The sequence below is a fragment of the Triticum urartu genome, chromosome 3A (assembly GCF_056163025.1).
Source record: "Triticum urartu cultivar PI428250 chromosome 3A, HENAU_Tu73, whole genome shotgun sequence".
Classification (NCBI taxonomy): Eukaryota; Viridiplantae; Streptophyta; class Magnoliopsida; order Poales; family Poaceae; genus Triticum; species Triticum urartu.
Window position 1 is genome coordinate 437,331,623 of NC_141875.1, and position 21,177 is coordinate 437,352,799.

General features: G+C 45.9%; 1 protein-coding gene and 1 pseudogene across 2 annotated transcripts; one reads left to right on the forward strand and one right to left on the reverse strand.

Annotated features, from left to right (window-relative positions):
- Positions 1 to 5,800: 5,800 nt before the first annotated feature.
- Positions 5,801 to 10,703, forward strand: LOC125548463 (transcription factor GTE10-like). Of its 2 annotated transcripts, none has more exons than XM_087516805.1 (2): positions 5,801 to 6,495; positions 10,398 to 10,703. In XM_087516805.1, the coding sequence occupies exons 1-2, from the start codon at positions 5,878 to 5,880 to the stop codon at positions 10,428 to 10,430; spliced, it is 651 nt and encodes a 216-aa protein (XP_087372931.1). In that variant the 5' UTR covers positions 5,801 to 5,877; the 3' UTR covers positions 10,431 to 10,703. The 2 variants fall into 2 exon arrangements, with proteins under 2 accessions (XP_087372931.1, XP_048568010.1); XM_048712053.2 differs by lacking the exon at positions 10,398 to 10,703 and adding an exon at positions 9,575 to 9,923.
- A 475-nt stretch (positions 10,704 to 11,178) lies between these two features.
- On the reverse strand, positions 11,179 to 19,438 carry LOC125546858 (transcription initiation factor TFIID subunit 7-like; annotated as a pseudogene).
- Between the last annotated feature and the right edge of the window lie 1,739 nt (positions 19,439 to 21,177).

Sequence of the window (21,177 nt, forward strand, 5' to 3'; positions counted from 1 at the left end):
CGTGAATTCTCTGTTGAGGATGTCATTGGTCATCTCAGCGTTGAGAACTCGAGAGCAAAGGACTCACACGTGAAAGGGGCAGAGGGTTCTTCTAGCGCCAATGTGGTGCAGAAGAATTTCCACAAGTTCAAGGGAAAGAACTCTGTCCAGCAGAATACTACCTTTAAGAAGAAGGGTAAGAAGAAAGACAAAAGAAGAGATGGCTGCTTTACTTGTGGTTCAGATGAACATTGGGCAAGCAAGTGCCCAAACAAGTACAAGAAGCCAGCACAGGACTCCAAGTCTGTGAATGTCACTCTGAGCAACAATGATGCGGCATCTGGGTATGGTAATCTCTTTACCATACTTTCAGTCTGTCAATCCACCGATTGGTGGATTGATAATGGGGCCAATATTCATGTGTGTGCTGATGTGACTTTGTTTTCTTCCTACCAGGTCACACGAGATTGTTCCGTCCTGATGGGGAATGGCTTGCATGCTTCTGGTCATGGTGTTGGCACGGTAGATCTGCTTCGGGAAAGATCGTGCAACTGAAGAACGTGCAGCATGTCCCTGCCATAAAGAAGAATCTCGTTAGTGGCTCCCTTCTATGTAAAGAAGGGTTTAAGTTAGTATTTGAGTCTAACAAAGTAGTCGTATCTCGCTATGGACTATTTGTTGGAAAAGGATATGATTGTGGTGGTTTGTTCTGCCTTTCCCTGGAGTATTTCTGTAATAAAGTCGTGAACCAAATTCATTCTAATGTGAACGAATCTGAGGTTTGGCACTCACGTCTTTGTCACATAAATTTCGGTTGTATGACGCAGCTAGCTAAGATGGATTTAATCCCGAGTTTCACATTAGCCAAAGGCTCTAAGTGCCATGCGTGTGTGCGAGCTAAGCAACCTCGTAAGCCTCACAAGCCTGTGAAGGAGAGACACCTGGCACCTCTAGAACTCATACATTCAGATCTCTGTGAGATGAATGGTGTGTTGACTAAAGGTGGAAAGAAATACTTCATGACTCTGATTGATGATTCCACTAGATTTTGCTATGTGTATTTGTTAAATACTAAGGATGAGGCTCTACACTACTTTAAAGTCTATAAGGCTGAAGTTGAGAACCAACTTGAGAAGAAAATAAAACGAGTCCGGTCTGATTGTGGTGGAGAGTACTTTTCTAATGAGTTTGATTTATTCTGTGCGGAACATGGTATTATTCATGAGAGGACGCCTCCCTACTCACCCCAGTTAAATGGGGTTGCCAAACGGAAAAACCGTACTCTAACTGATTTGGTTAACGTCATGTTAGATACATCGGGTTTATCCAAGACATGGTGGGGGGAGGCTGTAATGACATCTTGTCATGTCCTGAATAAAGTTCCCACAAAGGATAATGAGACTACTCCCTATGAGCAATGGGAAAAGAAAAGAACTACACTCTCTTACTTGCGCACTTGGGGCTGTTTGGCGAAAGTCAACGTGCCAATAATCAAAAAGTGCAAGTTGGGACCAAAGACCGTGAACTGTGTTTTTCTTGGCTATGCCAAGCATAGCGTTGGCTATAGATTTCTAGTGATGAAATCTGAGGTACCTGACTAGAAGGTCGGTACAATTATAGAGTATAGGGATGCTACATTCTTTGAGGATATTTTCCCCATGAGAGATATACAAAGCAATTCTAGATTGGAATCTGATGAGACTCCTGAACCTGCTATTCCGATGGAATATTATGAACATAAAAGTGATAAGAGTTCCACGGAGGATGACGAGGAAGCTCCTGTTAGGAGCAAGAGACAGAGGACTGCAAAGTCCTTTGGTGATGATTTCCTCGTGTACCTCGTGGATGATGATACTCCCAGCTCCATTTTAGAAGCTTATGCATCTCCGGATGCTGACTACTGGAAGGATGCGGTCCGTAGTGAGATGGATTCCATCTTAGCTAACGGGACATGGGAGATCACTGATTGTCCTTATGGTTGTCGACCATTAGGATGTAAGTGGGTGTTCAAAAGGAAGCTTAGGCCCGATGGTACTGTTGAGAAGTACAAGGCTAGGCTTGTGGCCAAGGGTTATACCCAGAAAGAAGAAGAGGATTTCTTTGACACTTATTCACCAGTGGCTAGACTGACAACCATTCGAGTGTTACTCGCTTTGGCTGCCTCGCATGGTCTTCTCGTTCATCAGATGGACGTTAAGACGGCTTTCCTTAACGGAGAGCTAGACGAGGAAATTTACATGCAACAGCTGGATGGCTTTGTAGTAAATGGTCAGGAAGGAAAGGTGTGTAAGCTAGTGAAATCTTTGTATGGCCTGAAACAAGCACCTAAGCAATGGCATGAGAAGTTCAACACTACTCTGACATCTGCTGGCTTTGTTGTGAACGAAGCTGACAAATGTGTGTACTATCACTATGGTGGGGGCGAATGAGTTATACTGTGTCTGTATGTCGATGTAATACTGATATTTGGGACCCACCTCAAGGTCATTGAGGAAGTCAAGTCTTTTCTATCTCACAACTTTGAGATGAAGGACCTGGGTGTGGCTGATGTTATCCTAAACATCAAGCTACTGAGAAATTCTGAGGGTGGAATTATACTTTTGCAATCCCACTATGTTGAGAAGATTTTGAGCCGTTTTGGATATTCGGACTGCAAACCTTCTGCAACACCATATGATCCTAGCGTGCGGATTCGAAAGTTCGAAGGCACGGCTGTAGATCAATTGAGATATTCTCAAGTGGTTGGTTCACTGATGTACCTAGTATGTGCTACTTGTCCTGACATCTCATTTGCTATGTGCAAACTGAGCCGGTTTGTTTCCAATCCGGGAGATGTGCATTGGCATGCTGTTGAGCGAGTGATGCGTTATTTGCAAGGTACTGCGAACTATGGAATTCACTATTCTGGGTACCCAACGGTACTTGAGGGGTATAGTGATTCGAATTGGATATCTGATGCTGATGAGATAAAAGCCACAAGTGGACATGTCTTCACACTTGGTGGTGGTGCTGTTTCCTGGAAGTCTTGCAAGCAGACGATCTTAACAAGATCGACTATGGAAGCAGAACTCACAACATTAGACACATCATGCGTCGAAGCAGAATGGCTTCGAGAGCTTTTGATGGATTTGCCGGTGGTTGATAAACCAGTGTCGGCTGTCCTTATGAACTGTGACAATCAAACAGTGATTGCCAAGGCTAAGAGTTCAAAGGACAACATGAAATCCACAAAGCACATAAGAAGAAGATTGAAATCTGTCAGAAAATCAAGAAACTCCGGAGTAATAGCGTTGGATTACATCCAAACGGCTAAGAATCTGGCAGACCCTTTTACGAAAGGGCTATCACGGATTGTGATAGAAAATGCATCAAGGGAGATGGATATGAGACCCACATAAATTGCCATGGGGATAACCCAACCTATGTGATCGGAGATCCCGTGAATTAGGACCTGGGAAAACAATCTAGCGATCAACTGAGGAGAGTATCCTTAATTAACCCACTCCGTTAGAGATGCACAATACTCTCAATTCTGTAAGGCAGGCTGACTTTTGTCTTAATGTGTTCCAAAGCTTGTGTAAGCAAGATGCTAACCTACAGAGCATTCTTTGGAGGAACACACCTATGTGAGCCCGACTGCTGGTCACAGTCTATGAGATTGGGTAATCTCTAGTAAGCTCATGAGAAGGTACGGAGTATGACTAATAAGCTCCACACGTGGGGTTTAGCCTTCGGCAGCCATGTATCAGCTGACAATAGGCGAAACTTCTGCACGCTAAACTGACAATTCAAGGCATAAGTCCATTGTTCAGTTGTGAAGAAGTCTAATCCTATTGCTCTAGGTGGAAGTTCAACTTAACAGTCTCCACTAAAAATTCTGGTATATCAAACATTGTTTGGAACAGTTGACAAACTTATGTGCCTCGAGATCTGGTGGGGGATTGTTGGATTATGGATGGGCTTAGGCCCATATAAGACACTAATCCCTGGTTAATCTTGAGGCCCATGTATGAGATGGCAGGTGGTGGGAAGTTTAGTCCCACCTTACTTGTTGAGGAGAGTTGAGACCCCTTTATAAGGGCTGCTCTACCACTTGCCATTGGGAGCTTGGGCAGAGGAGTGGTACACGCACGCTCCTCCTCCTCCGTCGCCCGCCTCGCTACGCCTCGCCCCGTCACGACGCGCGCGCGCCGCGGGTTGCGGGAATGAGCCGAGCCGAAACTTATTTTTGCGGCTCAGGAATGAATTAATTAATCAAGGATTAATTAACGAGTCGCTAACATGTGGGCCACTGTCCAAGACGTTGGATTGTGGGCTGACTTGCGTTGCCGGGATTCGTCGACTCCCTTGTCGGGGGTGGACCCTTGCCGGGACCCGCGTATTCGTCGACTCCCTTGCCGGGAGTGGACCGACTCAGACGTGGGCCTCGGCAAGGCCCACAACTCTCTTCCTTACGGACTATATAAGAAGGCTCTGGCCAGTGAATTAATCTAGTTCGGTTCACTCACTCCCTCTCGCGTGACATAGCCGTCATCTACTGTTCCTCACTCTGTGCTGCCTCCGGCGATCCCATCCCGACGACCGCGTGCATGGCTGGTCGGGAGAGCAGGTGCCTCCGGAACCCTGTCGTTCGAGATCCTTCCCGGGAGAACGGCAATAAGGTTTTTGGGGAGCGTCTCGACGCGACTGCTCCCGATCCGTCCCCAACTCTGTTCGCCTCTGCTTCCACTACTTCCTCTGCATTGACACCATGGCCGACGATGCCACCGCTAAAAAGAAGGCCACGGACTACGCCGAGGCTGCTGCTACTGCCGCCGCGTTGGCCTGGCCAACCGGAGGGTATGATCTGTTCATCCCTCATTTATTCGTACTTATACTAGCCGTATATGTGCTGCTCATAGAAGGTTCGATTCTATGTTCTGCACGTGCTAGTATGCTTAGGTATCGCTATGAGATGCATACCTTTTATGCCATGCTTACCGTTTACTCGTGGATAAGTCTAATCGGAAAAGTGCTAATAATTCCATCACCTAGTGCATACATGTGTGCTTCCATTGGCTTAGTGCTTCAATATTATATGCGATGTGCTTCAAACACAAACACAATATATTTCCTAATACCTACGTGTGTGCATGCATCAGTATAATATATGGCATGCTTCAAACTCATACACAATATGCTCCTAGCTAGTACATATATGTGTGCTTCATTCCTTGGACTACAATGAAAAATATTTTGGCACTATACTTTTCATGCTTCACCTTTCATAAAAATCCAATTCCAAGTCCAACCATGCATGCTTCATAGCAGCAAATATAACTTTACATCCAAATCCAACAATACATGCTTCAAAGCATAAAATGAAGCACTAAGAACGAAGCATGAAGGGTAGTCCCCATAAAAAAAATGTAGGATTGCATTGTTCTGACTATGTACTCACATATATGCTTCGCTGGTATTATTACAATGATTGGGTACGTTCATGCTTCAACCATCACAAAATTTATGTTTCTAAATACAACAATATTTGCTTCCTCCAATATCAGGATTAATTATTGTTTATCTAGAGTATTTATTGAAAGATGCGTGATCAGAGAGAGCTACTAGATCTAATCCTATAGTAGTAATTATGGGGAGCACACTTGAAAGCATCGATGCTTCAAGGATGTTTATAGTTTGAAAACCACAAGAAGATGGGTGGTAATTTGAGATTTGGAAAAAAAAAGAGGGTGGTAATTTGAGGAGGTAAATCTGACGGTCCACAATAACTTGATCCAAGGGCCATGCACCTGTCTCATTCCTAGCCATGTCCTATAGAAGGGTTCGGCATCCGGATTCGTGGTTTTGAAACTGATCCAAATTTGACTCCCACCCAAATCCTCTCGACCGGCCCTAGCTATGGCGTCCCAAAGCAGCCCGGCCGGAGCGCCGCCCGGTTTCCCTAAACCTGCGAACTACCTTGCCGCCGCCGATCTTCCCCGTGCCCTCGAACGCTGCCGCGTGCTGCTGGACGAGCTGCTGCAACATGAGGACGGGTGGGTGTTCGCCAAGCCGGTGGATTCATACGAACTCGGACTCCGCGACTACCACTCCGAAATCCGCCAACCCATGGATCTCGGCACCGTCCGCCGCCGCCTTGAACGGCGTCGCTACCAGAACCCGCTCTGCTTTGCCAGTGATGTCCGGCATACCTTCCGCAACGCCATGACCTACAACTACAAGGGCGATGATGTGTATAAGACTGCTGATGTGCTCTCTCGCATCTTTGAGTCAGGGTGGGCCTCCATTTCTGCAACGCTCCAGTCGCCGCCGCCGGTCGCCGAGCGTAGGGCAAGGCTCAAGGATGAGCTGCCGCGGCTGCCGGTGGACTTGCAGTACAAAGCGGCCGTCATTATGAAGGACGTAGGCGGGTGGATCCAGGAGGTGGATGGGAGGGTTGAGGTGGATTTGGACAAGGCCGACGAGGCGACTCTTGACAAGCTCGAGTGGCTGCTCGCTCTCGCCACTATGATGAAGGTAATTATTTTGTCCATTTGCACTCCTTGTGTTTCTGATTTGGGCAGTATAATTTTGCGATGCTTGGTAGCAATCTTGCCCATCTTTATTGTAATGTTGTTTAGCGATCTTGTCCAAACGTGCTCGTGTAGGCTGTGTTAAAGATGGAATTTCGTGGGGTATGCTTGCATTACCTATTTTTTGATGATCTAGTAATATCATTGTGATGAAATTCCCATTTTGGGGGACAGCAGGGTGAATATTTTCGTCATTTTGGAATCGGTAGTGGTATTGTCAACATGCCTTTCTGGTAGACTGAATTGCATTCTTGATACAAGAAGTTGTCCAAGAAGTTCAGTTTCATACATCAAGTATCAAAGTTTAGTAGTTTACACTTGGGTACATGATGCTGTATAAATGGTACTACAAAACAGCCTGACTCACTCACGCGATGCCGACGTGGAATGCCACTTTGATCTGGAGCGTTTGGGCGGTATTTTTCTCGCGTGAGCGGCACGTGAGGGGGAGCGGAAGGGACGTATGTGCAGCCGGAATTAGTTGTGGTTGTGGCCTCTAGTTTTTCACTTTTTTGTGCTCTTTGCGGTTCGTTCTGTCAATTTCAACTAGGGTTTCATGCTCTTGATTAATCTCTCTGTAATTGGTAGTTAATGGTACTTCCTCCGTCTCAAAATATAAGACATTTTGGCAGGAGCCTACAAAAACGTCTTATATTTTGAGTCGGAGGTAGTAGTAGTTTTGCGAATGTTGTACGGTATTAAGTGGTAAGTGTATCAGTAGTTTACTGTTTTGATAGATTGCTCTGTTAGGATTACAATGCCCTTTTTTCACATATGTTCATGCAAATACTTAGAAAGTTGACATCTTTCAATTGAATCTTGCAATGTAAGCAATGATGTTCATCAGTTCACTTTGGAAATATCACCATGGTTTTTTCCTGGCAAGACGTGCACTTCACCAACGGCATGTGCAGCGCCGTCCTATGGCTCCGCCTCGCCGTTCGGCCATGGCGTCGTCCCTGGGTTGAGTGAGTGGGACAGGGGGCATGTGAGAGAGGGGTGGCATGAGTGCCGCCGCTGGATTTGGGGACCAGAGGAATGGCGATTGAACTAGGGATTTGACGCTCGATTTGATAATTTAGGGCCAATTGCTATTTTGAAGACTAAATGATCAAGAAGGACCAAAGTAATAAGTTGTAACTGCAAGTTTTCAAAAAAGAAAAACTCCAGCCATTAGAGGTGAATTGGTACATGGGACTGTTTGGTTTCCACCCGCGCACACCCTGCCAATAGCTGGCGCGCTAATATATTGGCGAGGGAATCCGCCGCCAGCGTTTCGCCCGCTCATGGGCGTAAAAATTGAACTGCCCAATATTTTGGCGTGGCTCCCAAAATTTGGCGTCCATCCAAGCGGCTACCCGTCCTAGCAATGAACCCCAATTTTTTTGGCACGACAGCTTGGGGCTATAATCCAAACGACCCCATGGCATGCCCCGTTGGTCTCGCGTGGTTGGGCTAAGCTGTTTTATACCATTAACGCAACATCATGTACCCAAGTGTAAAATTTGATACTTGATGTATGGAACCGAACTTCCTGGACAACTTCTTGTATTAATAGCGCAATTCACGCTTTCTAGGATTTCACCTATTAGACTTCGTGTGGACGAACCAGATTGGCTGCAGTTCATCCTGCCCATAGCCCTTGGATCAGAAATTGAATACTCTCATCAAGGAGTTGTATGTTTTGATCGTTGGAGTTCGTGCTTTGTCATTCTTCCCTCGTGTAGCTAATTGGAAGGTTTTCATTGTTTTCTGTGAGATGCATTAGTGATAATGTTAGATTGGCATGGAAAAGTTACTCCAAAGAATTTATGAGCTATCTAGAATATGTTCAGTAAAATATGTTATTCCAGGCTTTAGAATGCCATGTGATACTTTGGTTTTCCCAGACCATGCTATGTTATATATGCTCCGAGGAACATACACACTACACAGGATGATTGTTCGAGATCCTCCTAAAGCTGCGAGAACTGAGAAGTAGGCATATTGTGTTTTAGCTGGTTCACCGTGTACTGTGAGATGTGAAATACCTGAATGTTTTGGATCTTGTTAGCATAATCCTTGTCTTGTAGCACAGTAGTAATATAGGTCTGGTCTGGTAGTTTTCCTTAGCTATTAAGATAAGCTTGCTGCCTGACAACTGGTAGGTTGTTTTGTCTGGAGAGGGAATAGAATGCTGAGAGATGATGAGACTTTCATTTTGATTTAAGTATGATGATTTCAAGTTTTCAACCATAGTCACCGAAACCTGAAGCCACTACCTATGGTACTCATCAGAGAGCTCCCAAATATATACTTGGATTAGAATAAAATTAACTTAAGAATAAAGAGCTTTATTGCTGGATCATTGACCTGGATTAACCGGCTTTGCAACCACATCCCGAAGAACACTAAGTCTCTAACCATCTCATCAACCCACATTTTTAGCCGGCTATGAATCTGTCGCAACTTCCATTGGTTGTACATTTGTGAACAAAGTGTGCTTTTGACATAATATTTCAAAATACTAAAATTGTTGAATATAGTCTGTTGGATTTTGAACTAGGAGTTTGTGGATCTGTACCTTGTTAGTGACTTGTGTTTTGAGTATTCATGATCACTACTCTAGTTGATTTGGCATTTTGAGGCTTGAAAATTTGCTTCTTTTTTTGTGCGCACTAATGGAAAGGAAATCTACCACAAATACAAGTTTGTAGTCCATATTATTCACGTGGAGTTGCTGCATGTCTGCTACTCGCATTTACAAGTGCTGTTAGGATGCTCTGAAGCATGAGACAATCATAGTAATGTTTTGTACTTGACATTGTAAATCTTACACCTAGATTTCTTTGTTTTCCTTCTTTTTTGCGAACTGTTCTCCTGATAGTTGACACTGACGTAAATGTGCACATCACAGCTACAAGTATTGCTAGGATTTTTTGAAGGAGTATAAATGCAGACACTTTTGACATGATCATATCTTTGCTTCTACTTGTCATATTTTGTTTTGCCTTGGATCACAATGTTGCCCTTTTTGGTTGCAGGAGGCAGGAGTGCTGGATAATCAAACTCGATCTGGCGCCGCATGATTTTTACGCCATCAATTGTCTCTCAGTTCCAGAACACTGTTGACTTAAACATGGCTTCCCTCTTCTGCGGATGAGCATCAGCATGATTTCTAAGAGGATGTAACATGGATTTGCATGAATACCCCAGTGTCTGTTGTTGTCGTAATTTGGGGGTTTGTATTGATGGTGGTTATTCTGTTTGTTGTATGTTGGAATTAGACTTTAGACTTGTGATGATACTGAAGAACTGCAAGGATGTGTGGAACTCATGTTGTTGGATTGTTCATTAAGTATATGATTTCGTGGGTGGATTTTCTGCCGTCAATTGCACCGCTCAAAAGATTTGTGACAATGCAATCGAAGTATCTGGATTTGGAGGGGAAAATGTAACATGGACCACTGGACCATAACTTCAGAAAGTCTTTGTTCCAGTGGTCTTGTCTTATTTTACTTCCTAAATTCAGTACCTGGGAAGAGGAACAGCAGCCAAAGCAGGAAGAGCAGAAGCTCTTTTGGTTTACCAGATCAAGTCGTTGCCTTGATGTCCAATGGCCAGAATTGGCTGGTGGACTGTCGCTTCGGTTTTTGGTACTGATTTATGCCCTAATAACATTCGGCAATTCTATGCTTGGTGCTATGCTTTCTTCCCAGAAGAGGAAAGTTTTTTATACTGTCGGTTTGGCTGCTGTTTTCTGGGCTATATGGAACTACCGTAATAGGACGACGTTCGAGTTTAAGTTTCCTAAATCTCCATTTGAAATTGTCTTTGCTTCCTGTGCTTCTTTATTATACTGGGCAGGGATGCAGAAACATGGCGACGGGGACGATCTGAGGAGAGGAGCCATGATGGTGAAGGACAACGCCAACAAGATGATGAGGATCTGTGAAGCAGCACAACAACATTCAGGCTAGGCTGATGGCAGGATGTGCAACTGATTCTGTTGCTGCTGATGGTCTTATTTTGTTTCAGTAGGTGGTCTTTTGTTCCTGACCCCTGTGTGGGTGTTTTGCCTTGTGGTGCTCCTGCATGGTCATTTATGGATTTTGGTGTCGTCGTGTTTTCGATCCCATAACGGGTGTTTTGATGACAACGAGCATCTGTGGTGGATTTCCCGGCTATGCGTTGAACTTGCATCCCCTTTCCCGCCCCCTATAACTCAATGGGAAGGGGTCATGGCCGTTTAGAAGAAAAAAATAGTCGAACGCCTTCGTGACCAGAGAATTAGGATCTGGAACCCCCCCTTCCTCACGAATAGCAGTGCAACAAAATGAAGCACATGAAATCTTCAGCATTCGCAACTGAATCTTATGAAATCAGCAACATTGCGGCACTGGTAATCAATAATCAACATCCGGCTGAACAAGTAAAGACTCGAGCACCACCTTATGGGACGATACTGGCACTTTTCCACCATAATGGAAGGTCACTCTTATTATTACTGATGAGATGATAATCGGTACAGTAGAAGACAACAAGCGTGTTTGCTTGGTAAAAGTGTGCGTTCTTTGATCTGAATTACCTAATACATACACTGGGTTTGCTCGGCCTACTGAAGTAGCACTGTCTATTTTGGTCCACTTCAGCTGTCTGACTCATCAGAGTCGCTCCGATCAGGCTCTTGAACGTTAGGCTTGGGTGCAGGAGCTGGTGCAGCTTTCTTGCGATCACCACCTTCACCGCCTCCAGCTACACTAGCATTCTGGTCTACAAACAAGTTAAAGAACTTTACACGCAGACAGATTTGCATATAAACAACGAGGTTTCTTTTTATGATGGTTTAACCCATGAACGTGATGCAGTCGTGATACAAAACAACTTTCGACGAGGCATTCCAGGTTTTGAAGGTTAGGTTTGGAATGTTGGAAATATGAGCAAATTACTACGAGATTTAATCCGAATAAACAGAAGATAAATCATGACCACAGCAGTAGAGATTAAACTAATCATGCGAACTAGCATAGCAGATGAACATATCACATCTAGGGCACATATTAGAAACATGAATTCTACCACGATCTCGAACAGGAAGGATAGAATCACATACGGTGCAGCGGGTGCAGCACCGCCGGCATTGACGTTGTCGCCCATGTCGTCGAGGATGAGGTTGCCGAGGTCGGGAAAGAAGTCGTCGTTGCCAGCAGTCGCGCGAGTGCGCTCCCCAAAAACCTGATCGCCCCTCTCCTGTACAGGATCACGAGAGGCGGGGTTCCGGAGGCCTGCTGTCCCTTCTCGCGGTGCACGCCGAAAGGAGGGATGGAGAAGACTTGCTTGGCGGCGCAATGATCTGGAACGATGGTGAGAAACCATACGAAGCGGCGGCGGCTAGGGTAGACGTCTGCCTGACTATATAGTGCGGGCCGGGTAGGTCGTGGGAGTAAACCCCACGTCCGAGTCGTCACGATCCAAAAGAATCGGAAACGGTTCAGTAATTAACGCATCTGTTAATTATTAATTAATGACTCATTAATTTTTCTCGTGCAGCAAAAATATAGACAACGTGCATAGCTCTGCCCTCGGCTCGGCTCAATACCGCAACCCGCAGCGCGTCGTGACGAGGCGTGGCGTGGCGAGGTGAGCGAGGAGGAGGAGCACGCGTGTAGGTCTTCTCTTCTCATGCTCATACAAATGGTAGAAGAGCTCACCTTATAAAGAGGTGCAACTCTCTCTCAACTTTCGGGGTGGGACTAAACTTTAGCCTCACTCACTCCACTCACATGTGTGCATGAATGGGCCAAGAGAATTTTAGAATTTTAGTTGGGCTTTGGGCCAAAGGCCTACTAGCAAAATTTCAACAATCCCCCACAAAGTCTCATTGGCACATCTCATCATTTAGTTCTAAAACATTGTTTATATACCGGTGCTTAGTGGAGACTGTGAAGTTGAACTTTCACTTAGAAATTTATGCTACACTAGATCACAACTTGAATAGTGGACTATGCCTTGAACTACAAGTTTTCTGTGAAACTAGTTTCACACAAATTCTTGACCGATACTGGGCTGCCGCAAGGCTTCCCCGCGGGTGGAGCGTATACGTCATACTCTAGGGCCTTTCATGAATTTATTAGAGAACACCCAATTCTCACAGACTGTGACGTTAACAGTCAAATTCATATAGGTGTGTTCCTCAGAAGATGTTCTGCAGGACAACATCTCTGCTTACCCGAATAAGCCACTTGGAACACATTAAGATAAGTATCAACCTGCCATGCAGATCAGGAGACTATTGCATCTTCACGGAGTGGGATAATTAATATAGGGATACTCTCCTCCCAGCTGACCAACAGCTTGTCTCCCACTTCTACTTCACGGGATCTCCGATCACATAGAGTGGGTTGCCACTATGGACAACTCATGCGGTGGGTCTCAAACCCATCTCCATCGATGCATTATCTATCACATTACGTGATAGACCCTTTGTGAAGGGATCTGCCAAGTTTTTCGACGTTTGGATATAATCCAACGTAATAACTCCAGAGTTCCTCAATTTTCTGACAGATTTTAGTCTCCTCTTCACATGCCTTGAGTACTTCATATTGTCCTTAGAACTGTTTATCTTGACGATCACAGTTTGATTATCATAGTTCATCAGGATAGGGGGTATTGGTTTTTCAACCATAGGTAAGTCCATCAATAGTTCATGAAGCCACTCTGCTTCAAAAGTGGCAGTGTCTAATGCTGTGAGTTCTGCTTCCATAGTTGACCTCGTTAAGATGGTCTGCTTGCAAGACTTCCAGGAAACAACGCCACCACCAAGTGTAAAAACATAACCACTTGTGGCCTTAATCTCATCAGCATCAGATATCCAGTTTGAGTCACTATAGCCCTCCAGTACCCTTGGATACCCGGTGTAGTGAATCCCATAGCTCGTGGTGCCTTTCAAATAGCGCATAACTCTCTCAAGGGCATGCCAATGATCATCTCTCGGTTTTGACACAAACCGACTCAGCTCGCTCACAGCAAAAGAGATGTCAGGCCTCGTGGCACTCGCCAAATACATAAGCGAGCCAATAATCTGAGAATACCTCAGTTGATCTCTAGCAATCCGTCGATTCTTTCGAAGCAACACACTAGCATCATATGGAGTTGGAGAAGGCATGCAGTCGCTATACCCAAAACGACTCAAGACCTTTTCCACATAATGAGACTGAAGCAGTGTGATCCCACCATTCTCATCTCTCAACAGCTTGATGTTTAAGATAACATCAGCTACTCCTAGATCCTTCATCTCAAAACAGCGAGATAAGAAATCCTTAACCTCCTTGATTAAATCAAGTTTGGTTCCAAAGATCAATATGTCGTCAACATACAAACAAAGAATAACTCCTTCGTCCCCACCATAGCGATAGTACATGCACTTGTCACCATCGTTTACTACAAAGCCGGCAACAGTTAATGTTCTTTCGAACTTCTCATGCCACTCCTTAGGAGCTTGTTTAAGGCCATATAAAGACTTTAATAACTTGCACACCTTTCCTTCCTGACCAGGTACTACAAAACCATCTGGCTGATCCATGTAAATTTCCTCCTTCAACTCTCCATTGAGGAAAGCCGTCTTAACGCCCATTTGATGAACGAGAAGACCATGTGAGGCAGCCAGTGATAGTAGCACCCGAATTGTGGTCAGTCTAGCCACGAGTGAGTAAGTATCAAAGAAGTCTTCACCTTCTTTCTGGGTATAACCCTTGGCCACAAGCCGTGCCTTGTACTTTTCAATCGTACCATCAGGTCTAAGCTTCTTCTTGAACACCCACTTACATCCTACAGGTTTGCACCCATAAGGACGGTCAGTGATCTCCCAGGTACCGTTAGCTAAGATGGAATTCATCTCGCTACGTACAGCTTCCTTCCAGTAGTCAGCACCAGGAGATGCATAGGCTTCTGAAATAGTCCTGGGTGTGTCATCCATGAGGTACACAATGAAATCATCACCAAAAGACTTTGCAGTCCTCTGTCTCTTACTCCTCACAGGAGTTCCATTGTCACCCTCAACAGGATTCTCAACATGTTCCATCGCAATGGTGGGTTCAGGAATTACAGTGAATTCCTCACTAGATGGAGTAGGTATCTCCTGATTTGATGAACTCGACATATCCTTCATAGGAAACATGTCCTCAAAGAAAGTTGCATCATTTGATTCCATAATCGTACCAACATGCATGTCGGATACCTCAGATTTTATTATCAAAAATCTATAGCCGATGCTATGAAAAGCATAGCCCAGAAGAACACAATCCACGGTTTTTGGTCCAAGCTTGCGCTTCTTGGGAATTGGTATATTGACTTTCGCCAAACAACCCCAAGTACGTAGGTAAGAGAGTTTCAACCTTTTCCTTTCCCATTCCTCAAATGGAGTCATGGTTTTATGCTTTGTGGGAACTCGGTTTAGGACATGACACGCAGTCATTAGCGCCTCCCCCCACCATTCCTTGGATAGACCCGAAGTGTCTAACATGGTGTTAACCATATCAGTTAGAGTTCCGTTCTTTCTTTCGGCTACCCCATTTGACTGGGGTGAGTAGGGAGGCATCCTCTCATGGATTATACCATGTTCCGCATAAAACATATCAAATTCATTGGAAAAATACTCTCCACCACGATCAGACCTAAGTCGTTTAATTTTCCGATCAAGTTGGTTCTCTGCCTCAGCTTTATAGTTTTTAAAGAAAGTCAAAGCCTCATCTTTTGATTTCAGAAGATACACATAACAATATCTAGTGGAGTCATCAATCAACGTCATGAAGTATCTCTTTCCACCTTTTGTCAACACGTCATTCATCTCACAAAGATCAGAATGTATAAGCTCTAGTGGCGCCAAGTCTCTTGCCTCTGCAGTCTTATGGGACTTGCGAGGTTGCTTAGCTTATACACATACTTGGCACTTAGAGCCTTTGACAGTAGAGATTTTCAGAATTAAATTCATATTGGCTAGCCGCGTCATGCAACCAAAGTTAATATGACAAAGTCGTGAATGCCAAGTATCAGACTCATTATTGTGGCAAACATTATTAATAACTCTAGTGCAAATATCTGACAAAGATAGGCGGAACAAGCCTCCTCACTTATAGCCTTTTCCAACAAATTGTCCACACTTAGAAATTACAACTTTATTGGATTCGAAAACCAACTTAAAACCATCTCGACATAAACGGGAACCGCTAACGAGATTTTTATTGATGGACGGCACATGATGAACGTTCTTCAGACGCACAGTCTTCCCCGAAGTAAACTTCAGATCGACCGTACCAACACCTCGAACGATGGCATGTGACCCGTTCCCCATCAGCACGGGTGAAGTCCCTGTTGCTTGGTAAGAAGAAAACATGGAGGCGTCAGCACAAACATGTACATTGGCACCGGTGTCAATTAACCAATCAGGGGATTGAAATACTGAAAGGATGGTAGGAAAAATACCATACCCTGATTCCTTCATATCAGTATCACCGATGACAACATTAGCGGACTTGCCGCTCTTCTCATGTTCGCGCTCCTCAAAGCGGTTAGGACACTTTGGAGCCCAGTGATTAGGATCACCGCAGACATGGCAAAGTCCCTTCCCCTTCTTATGAGAATTCTTCTTGAAGTTGGTAGAATGTGATGGCTTGTTCTTTGTATCAAACTTGCCTTTGCCCTGAGTTTTGTTCTTGTTGTTTCTGAACTTGTTGGGCTGGGAGTTCTTCTTCTGTACCATGTGGGCACTAGAACCTCCCTCAGCAACTCGAGCACGTGTGTCCTTTGCTCTCGCCTTCTCTTCAACATCAAGAGTACCAATGAGATCCACAACGGAAAACTCCTGTCTCTTGTGTTTCAGGGAAGTAGCAAAATTGTTCCACGAAGGTGGAAGCTTGGCAATGATGCCTCCGGCAACAAATTTTTCCGGCAACACACACTTGAAGTACTCAAGTTCTTTTGCGAGCGACTATATCTCATGAGCCTGCTGTACAACAGGGCGCTCATCAGTCATCTTGTAGTCATAGAATTGCTCCATGACGTACAACTCGCTGCCGGCGTCCGAGGCACCAAACTTGGCCTCGAGCGCAGCCCACATGTCCTTGCCATTGTCAAACGACATATACGAATCCACAATGGAGTCATCAAGAACACTCAGAAGAGCGCCTTTAAAGAGGGTATCGATCTTCTCAAAAGCTTCCAGCTGTGCTGGATTAAGATCGCCCTCAGGCTTGCCCTTGGTGGCATCATAGCAGCCCATGGTCTGAAACCAGTAGACTGCTCTCATGCGCCACCTCTTATATTGCGCCCCCTTAAAGGCAGGCGGCTTCAGATGCGCAGCAAAACCACTCGGAGTAAATTGCCTATAATCAGGTTTTTGGATTGTTGGAAATATGAGCAAATTACTACGAGATTTAATCCGAATAGACAGAAGATAAATCATGACCACAGAAGCAGAGATTAAACTAATCATGCGAACTAGCATAGCAGATGAACATATCACATCTAGGGCACATACTAGAAACATGAATTCTACCACGATCTCGAACAGGAAGGATAGAATCACATACGGTGCAGCGGGTGCAGCACCGCCGGCGTTGACGTTGTCGCCCATGTCGTCGAGGATGAGGTTGCCGAGGTCGGGAAAGAAGTCGTCGTTCGCGAAGTCGTCGCTGCCAGCAGTCGCGCGAGTGCGCTCCCCAAAAACCTAATCGCCCCTCTCCCGTACAGGATCATGAGAGGCGGGGTTCCAGAGGCCTGCTGTCCCTTCTCGCGGTGTACGCCGGAAGGAGGGATGGAGAAGACTTGCTTGGCGTCATAATGATCTGGAATGGTGGTAAGAAACCATACGAAGCGGCGGCGGCTAGGGTAGACATCTGCCTGACTATATAGTGCGGGCCGGGTAGGTCGTGGGAGTAAACCCCACGTCTGAGTCGTCACGATCCAAAAGAATCGGAAACGGTTCAGATAATGACTCATTAATTTTTCCCGTGCAACAAAAATATAGACAACGTGCATAGCTCTGTCCTCGGCTCAATCCCGCAACCCGCGGCGCGTCGTGACGAGGCGTGGCGTGGCGAGGCGAGCGAGGAGGAGGAGCGCGCGTGTAGGTCTTCTCTTCTCATGCTCATACAAGTGGTAGAAGAGCTCACCTTATAAAGAGGTGCAACTCTCTCTCAACTTCCGGGGTGGGACTAAACTTTAGCCTCACTCACTCCACTCACATGTGTGCATGAATGGGCCAAGAGAATTTCAGAATTTTAGTTGGGCTTTGGGCCAAAGGCCTACTAGCAAAATTCCAACATGGAACCCTCTATATGCAATCACTATAACGACATGCTTAAGAGATTCTGAACGTTACCCTTATCAACAAGGAACTACATATAGACATCATGGCTTCTAAAGTAAAGGGCAAGCAGTTTATTCATCAGGAAGTTGATGAGCCAATGGAAGTGCAAAACTACCAACTAAACAGTACAGGACAAAACAATTACTAGTCATTTGTTCTATAGCGATAATGAGATGCATTTGGCAAATCGCACGGACCAAAAGGATACTGACAGGCACTCCTTGCATAATACTTGTAAGATCCTTCTCAACTCGGTGAACAAGCTCTGCCTGCAGAAATGAGTGCACGCAATCTTTAGCATCCTGATTAACAATGTGTTTTCATCAACATGGGAAACAAATATGGCTGAAGGGTAGTCAATTTCACATACACTCAAGTCAGGCTCTCTACAAAAACGTCGCATGCGTGCATCCCTCATTGGAGGAGTAAGTCCATGCTTGTATTCAGCTCCTTCTGGAGCAGGATCATGTTCTTCTCTTACCATTACCATCTGTTCCAGTTTAAAATTATTATGAGGCCTACAAATTAACAAGATATATACACAAATCTTCACTTTTATACCTGACCAATATCAGCAATTTTAACTAAAAAGGAATCATCATATGTTTTATATGACTCCACAACGGTTGGGAGATCCAAGAGAGATGTAGGAAACCTCTGGTTTACCAATCATAAATGTGCCACTCCTTCCATCCTCTGTAAGAGGAAAGTTACCATCAATCGAAAGGCAACAAGGATTAATTAAAGTTCAGTTAACAATTGCAGACAACTGTAATGTGTTGTTTAAAATCAAGAGAGACCATTGCATTTTACTATTAGTGGAAACAAGTGCATAAACTGACTGCACATAAACAATGTTAAATCAGAAGTTTGGTAATCAACATTTAAAGGTTATAATTGCAAAGGTTGTCTAGTACGAGCCTGACATGCCATGATGAAAGGCCTAAGCTCTTGCGAATCAGATATTTACTGAATCCAAGTTTCCTTTTTATTACCAATTCTGACTGGTTTGATGGTTTTGTATAGGTAAGATCATAAGATAAGTTAAGCATATCTGGGCCAAGACATGCAACCGCAGTAACTTGCAAAGGGGAATATGAACACAAACATCAATTAAGTGAGATCTTGAGATTGATCTCATCTCATCCGCAGGTAAGAACCCAGAATTTAACAACTGTTAAGCTACAAAGAAATTATTCAGGCGTAAAGTTTTGTGTTACAGTGATACTTTGGTTCTCTGTTAATCTACATCAGAAAGCAAGCTAATTTGTACTGTATTTTTAACGAGACAGTTACAACTGACAATTCTGCTATCAACATATTTGGACCTACTCAACTTATCACTACAAATTTAGGGCATCGATAAGTACAACAGCCTTAATCACAGATCTGCAGTTCTACTGCTCTACACCAATTTCCGGCGGAAACGGGAAGTAGAGTTCGCGGGGCGAGGAGGAAGAGGGCGGAGGGCACCTGAGAAGGAGAGGTCGAGGGAGGCGGCGTCGGGTTTGGAGGATGAGCCGGCGGCAGATTCGTTCATAAGACGCTCGAAATTGATAGCGCCCCTCCTCCTCCTCCTCCTCCTCCTCCTAGCGCCGGCGGCCACCCCGACCCCGGCGTCCACCAAGCCCGCGCCGGCATCCGCTCCGGAGCAGGTGGCCACCCCCCCCTCGCCGGTGGCCACTCCGGTCCCGGCGACCACCTCCCCTCGCCGGTTCTCCATGGCATCTAGGGTGTCCCTCTCGGCGTCCTCCTCCGGCTCCCTGCCCCCGTCCCCTCCGCCACCGCCGCCGCCGCCCCTAGGCCGGTCTTGCGCCCCCTGCTCGTGGTGCCCGACGTGGCGGGTACGACGCGGGGTGTGCAATGGCGAGGCTCCATGGCAGACGCAGGCTGGGCGTCGGGCGGCGGCAGCACGGGCGCGCTCCCCACCCAGGCCGGCGCGCCGCTCTACCCCGAGCAGGTGGCCCAGCATCCTTCCGTCCTTGCGGCCTCTGCGGGGCCGGATTCCGGCGAAGCTCGTCGGCTGCTGCTACAACTGTGGAAGTGATAAGCACATATTTGCCATGTGCACAAATCCTCCAGTGTGCGTGCGCTGCGATGGGGAGGGCCACATTTTCAGGGACTGCACCCGCCCGCGCCCCGCCCCCGCAGCTCGTCGCCGGTGGATCCCTGCGACCGCCGACGGCTCTTCGCTCTGGTCGTGCGCCGCCGCTTCCAGTCGGGCTGGGGTCTCTGCCTCGGACTCCCTCGTCATCGCCTACCTCCCCCATGGTGCCGCTGTCGGCCCTGCCGCCGCCGCCCCCAGGGCCGCCGCCGGCTGGCGCGGTCCATGTTGGCGTTCCCTGGAGCCAGGTTGTGATGGCCTGATTTATTAGGGATGAGAGACTACTCATATAAATAGGAATTCCTTCTTTTCCGGGAGCCCATTCGGACAGAACTTCAAAGTTAAGCGTGCTCATCTTGGAGTAGTGTCAGGATGGGTGACCGACCGGGAAGTTACTTCCGGGTGCGCATGAGTGAGGACAAAGTGCGCAGAAAAGAGTAGTATTGATCTGTCGGGCCAGTCTAGATCCTGCCAGGAGTAACGACCACCGGCGGGTGTGTCTGGAGCGTTACAAGTTTTGGTAATCAGAGCCTTCCCCGACTTTAGGATTATATATATCGGAGAGTAGGATTCTTTTTACTCCTCAGTCCCTTCGTCGCTCTGGTGAGGCCTCCTGACGTAGAGTTTTGACTCTTCTCTTCTCAAATTTCACTAATTTTTTTTAGGATCACGTGGGTATCTTGGAATCGTTCCGATGGTTTTGTGACGAGAACATTGTTTTTGGTGCCTCCTGACATTTAGGGGTTGTGGCAGTGTCCCGGGGAGTTGAGCTCCGAGGTGTTGTCGTCACAATTTTATCGTTGCAATTCTAGAATACCTGAGTTTCGCCGACATCGAAAATCTCTTTTATGCAGTCGTTGGTGAGATAACCTCGACGCCACCCAGTACTGGGGCGGGAATTCGGGAGTATTACCATAACTCGTATAACGGATGCTTTTCGAAGGTTGAGGTAAATGATTTCCGAAGGTTTTCTTGGTTATGTGTTGAAGGATGGATACAGCTGGATGTAGGATTTGTGTAGTTTTGGGTGAGATATTATGCTTCCCCTGTATCTTCAACACCTGATTGCATAACCGGAAAGTTTCGGGAGTTTATAAGTGGGAATTCAAGTAGCTCTTAGGATATCTTTCCTACAGATGTATGATATGAAATTGGGGTTCGATGTCTAGTGGTCCGCC

What these genes read in the sequence shown, in the direction of transcription:
- LOC125548463 (XM_048712053.2), top strand. Translation starts at nt 5,878, where the DNA reads ATGGCGTCCCAAAGCAGCCCGGCCGGAGCGCCGCCCGGTTTCCCTAAA. An exon ending in CTCTCGCCACTATGATGAAG is followed by an intron (nt 6,496 to 9,574) that starts GTAATTATTTTG and finishes TTTTGGTTGCAG; the next exon opens with GAGGCAGGAGTGCTGGATAA.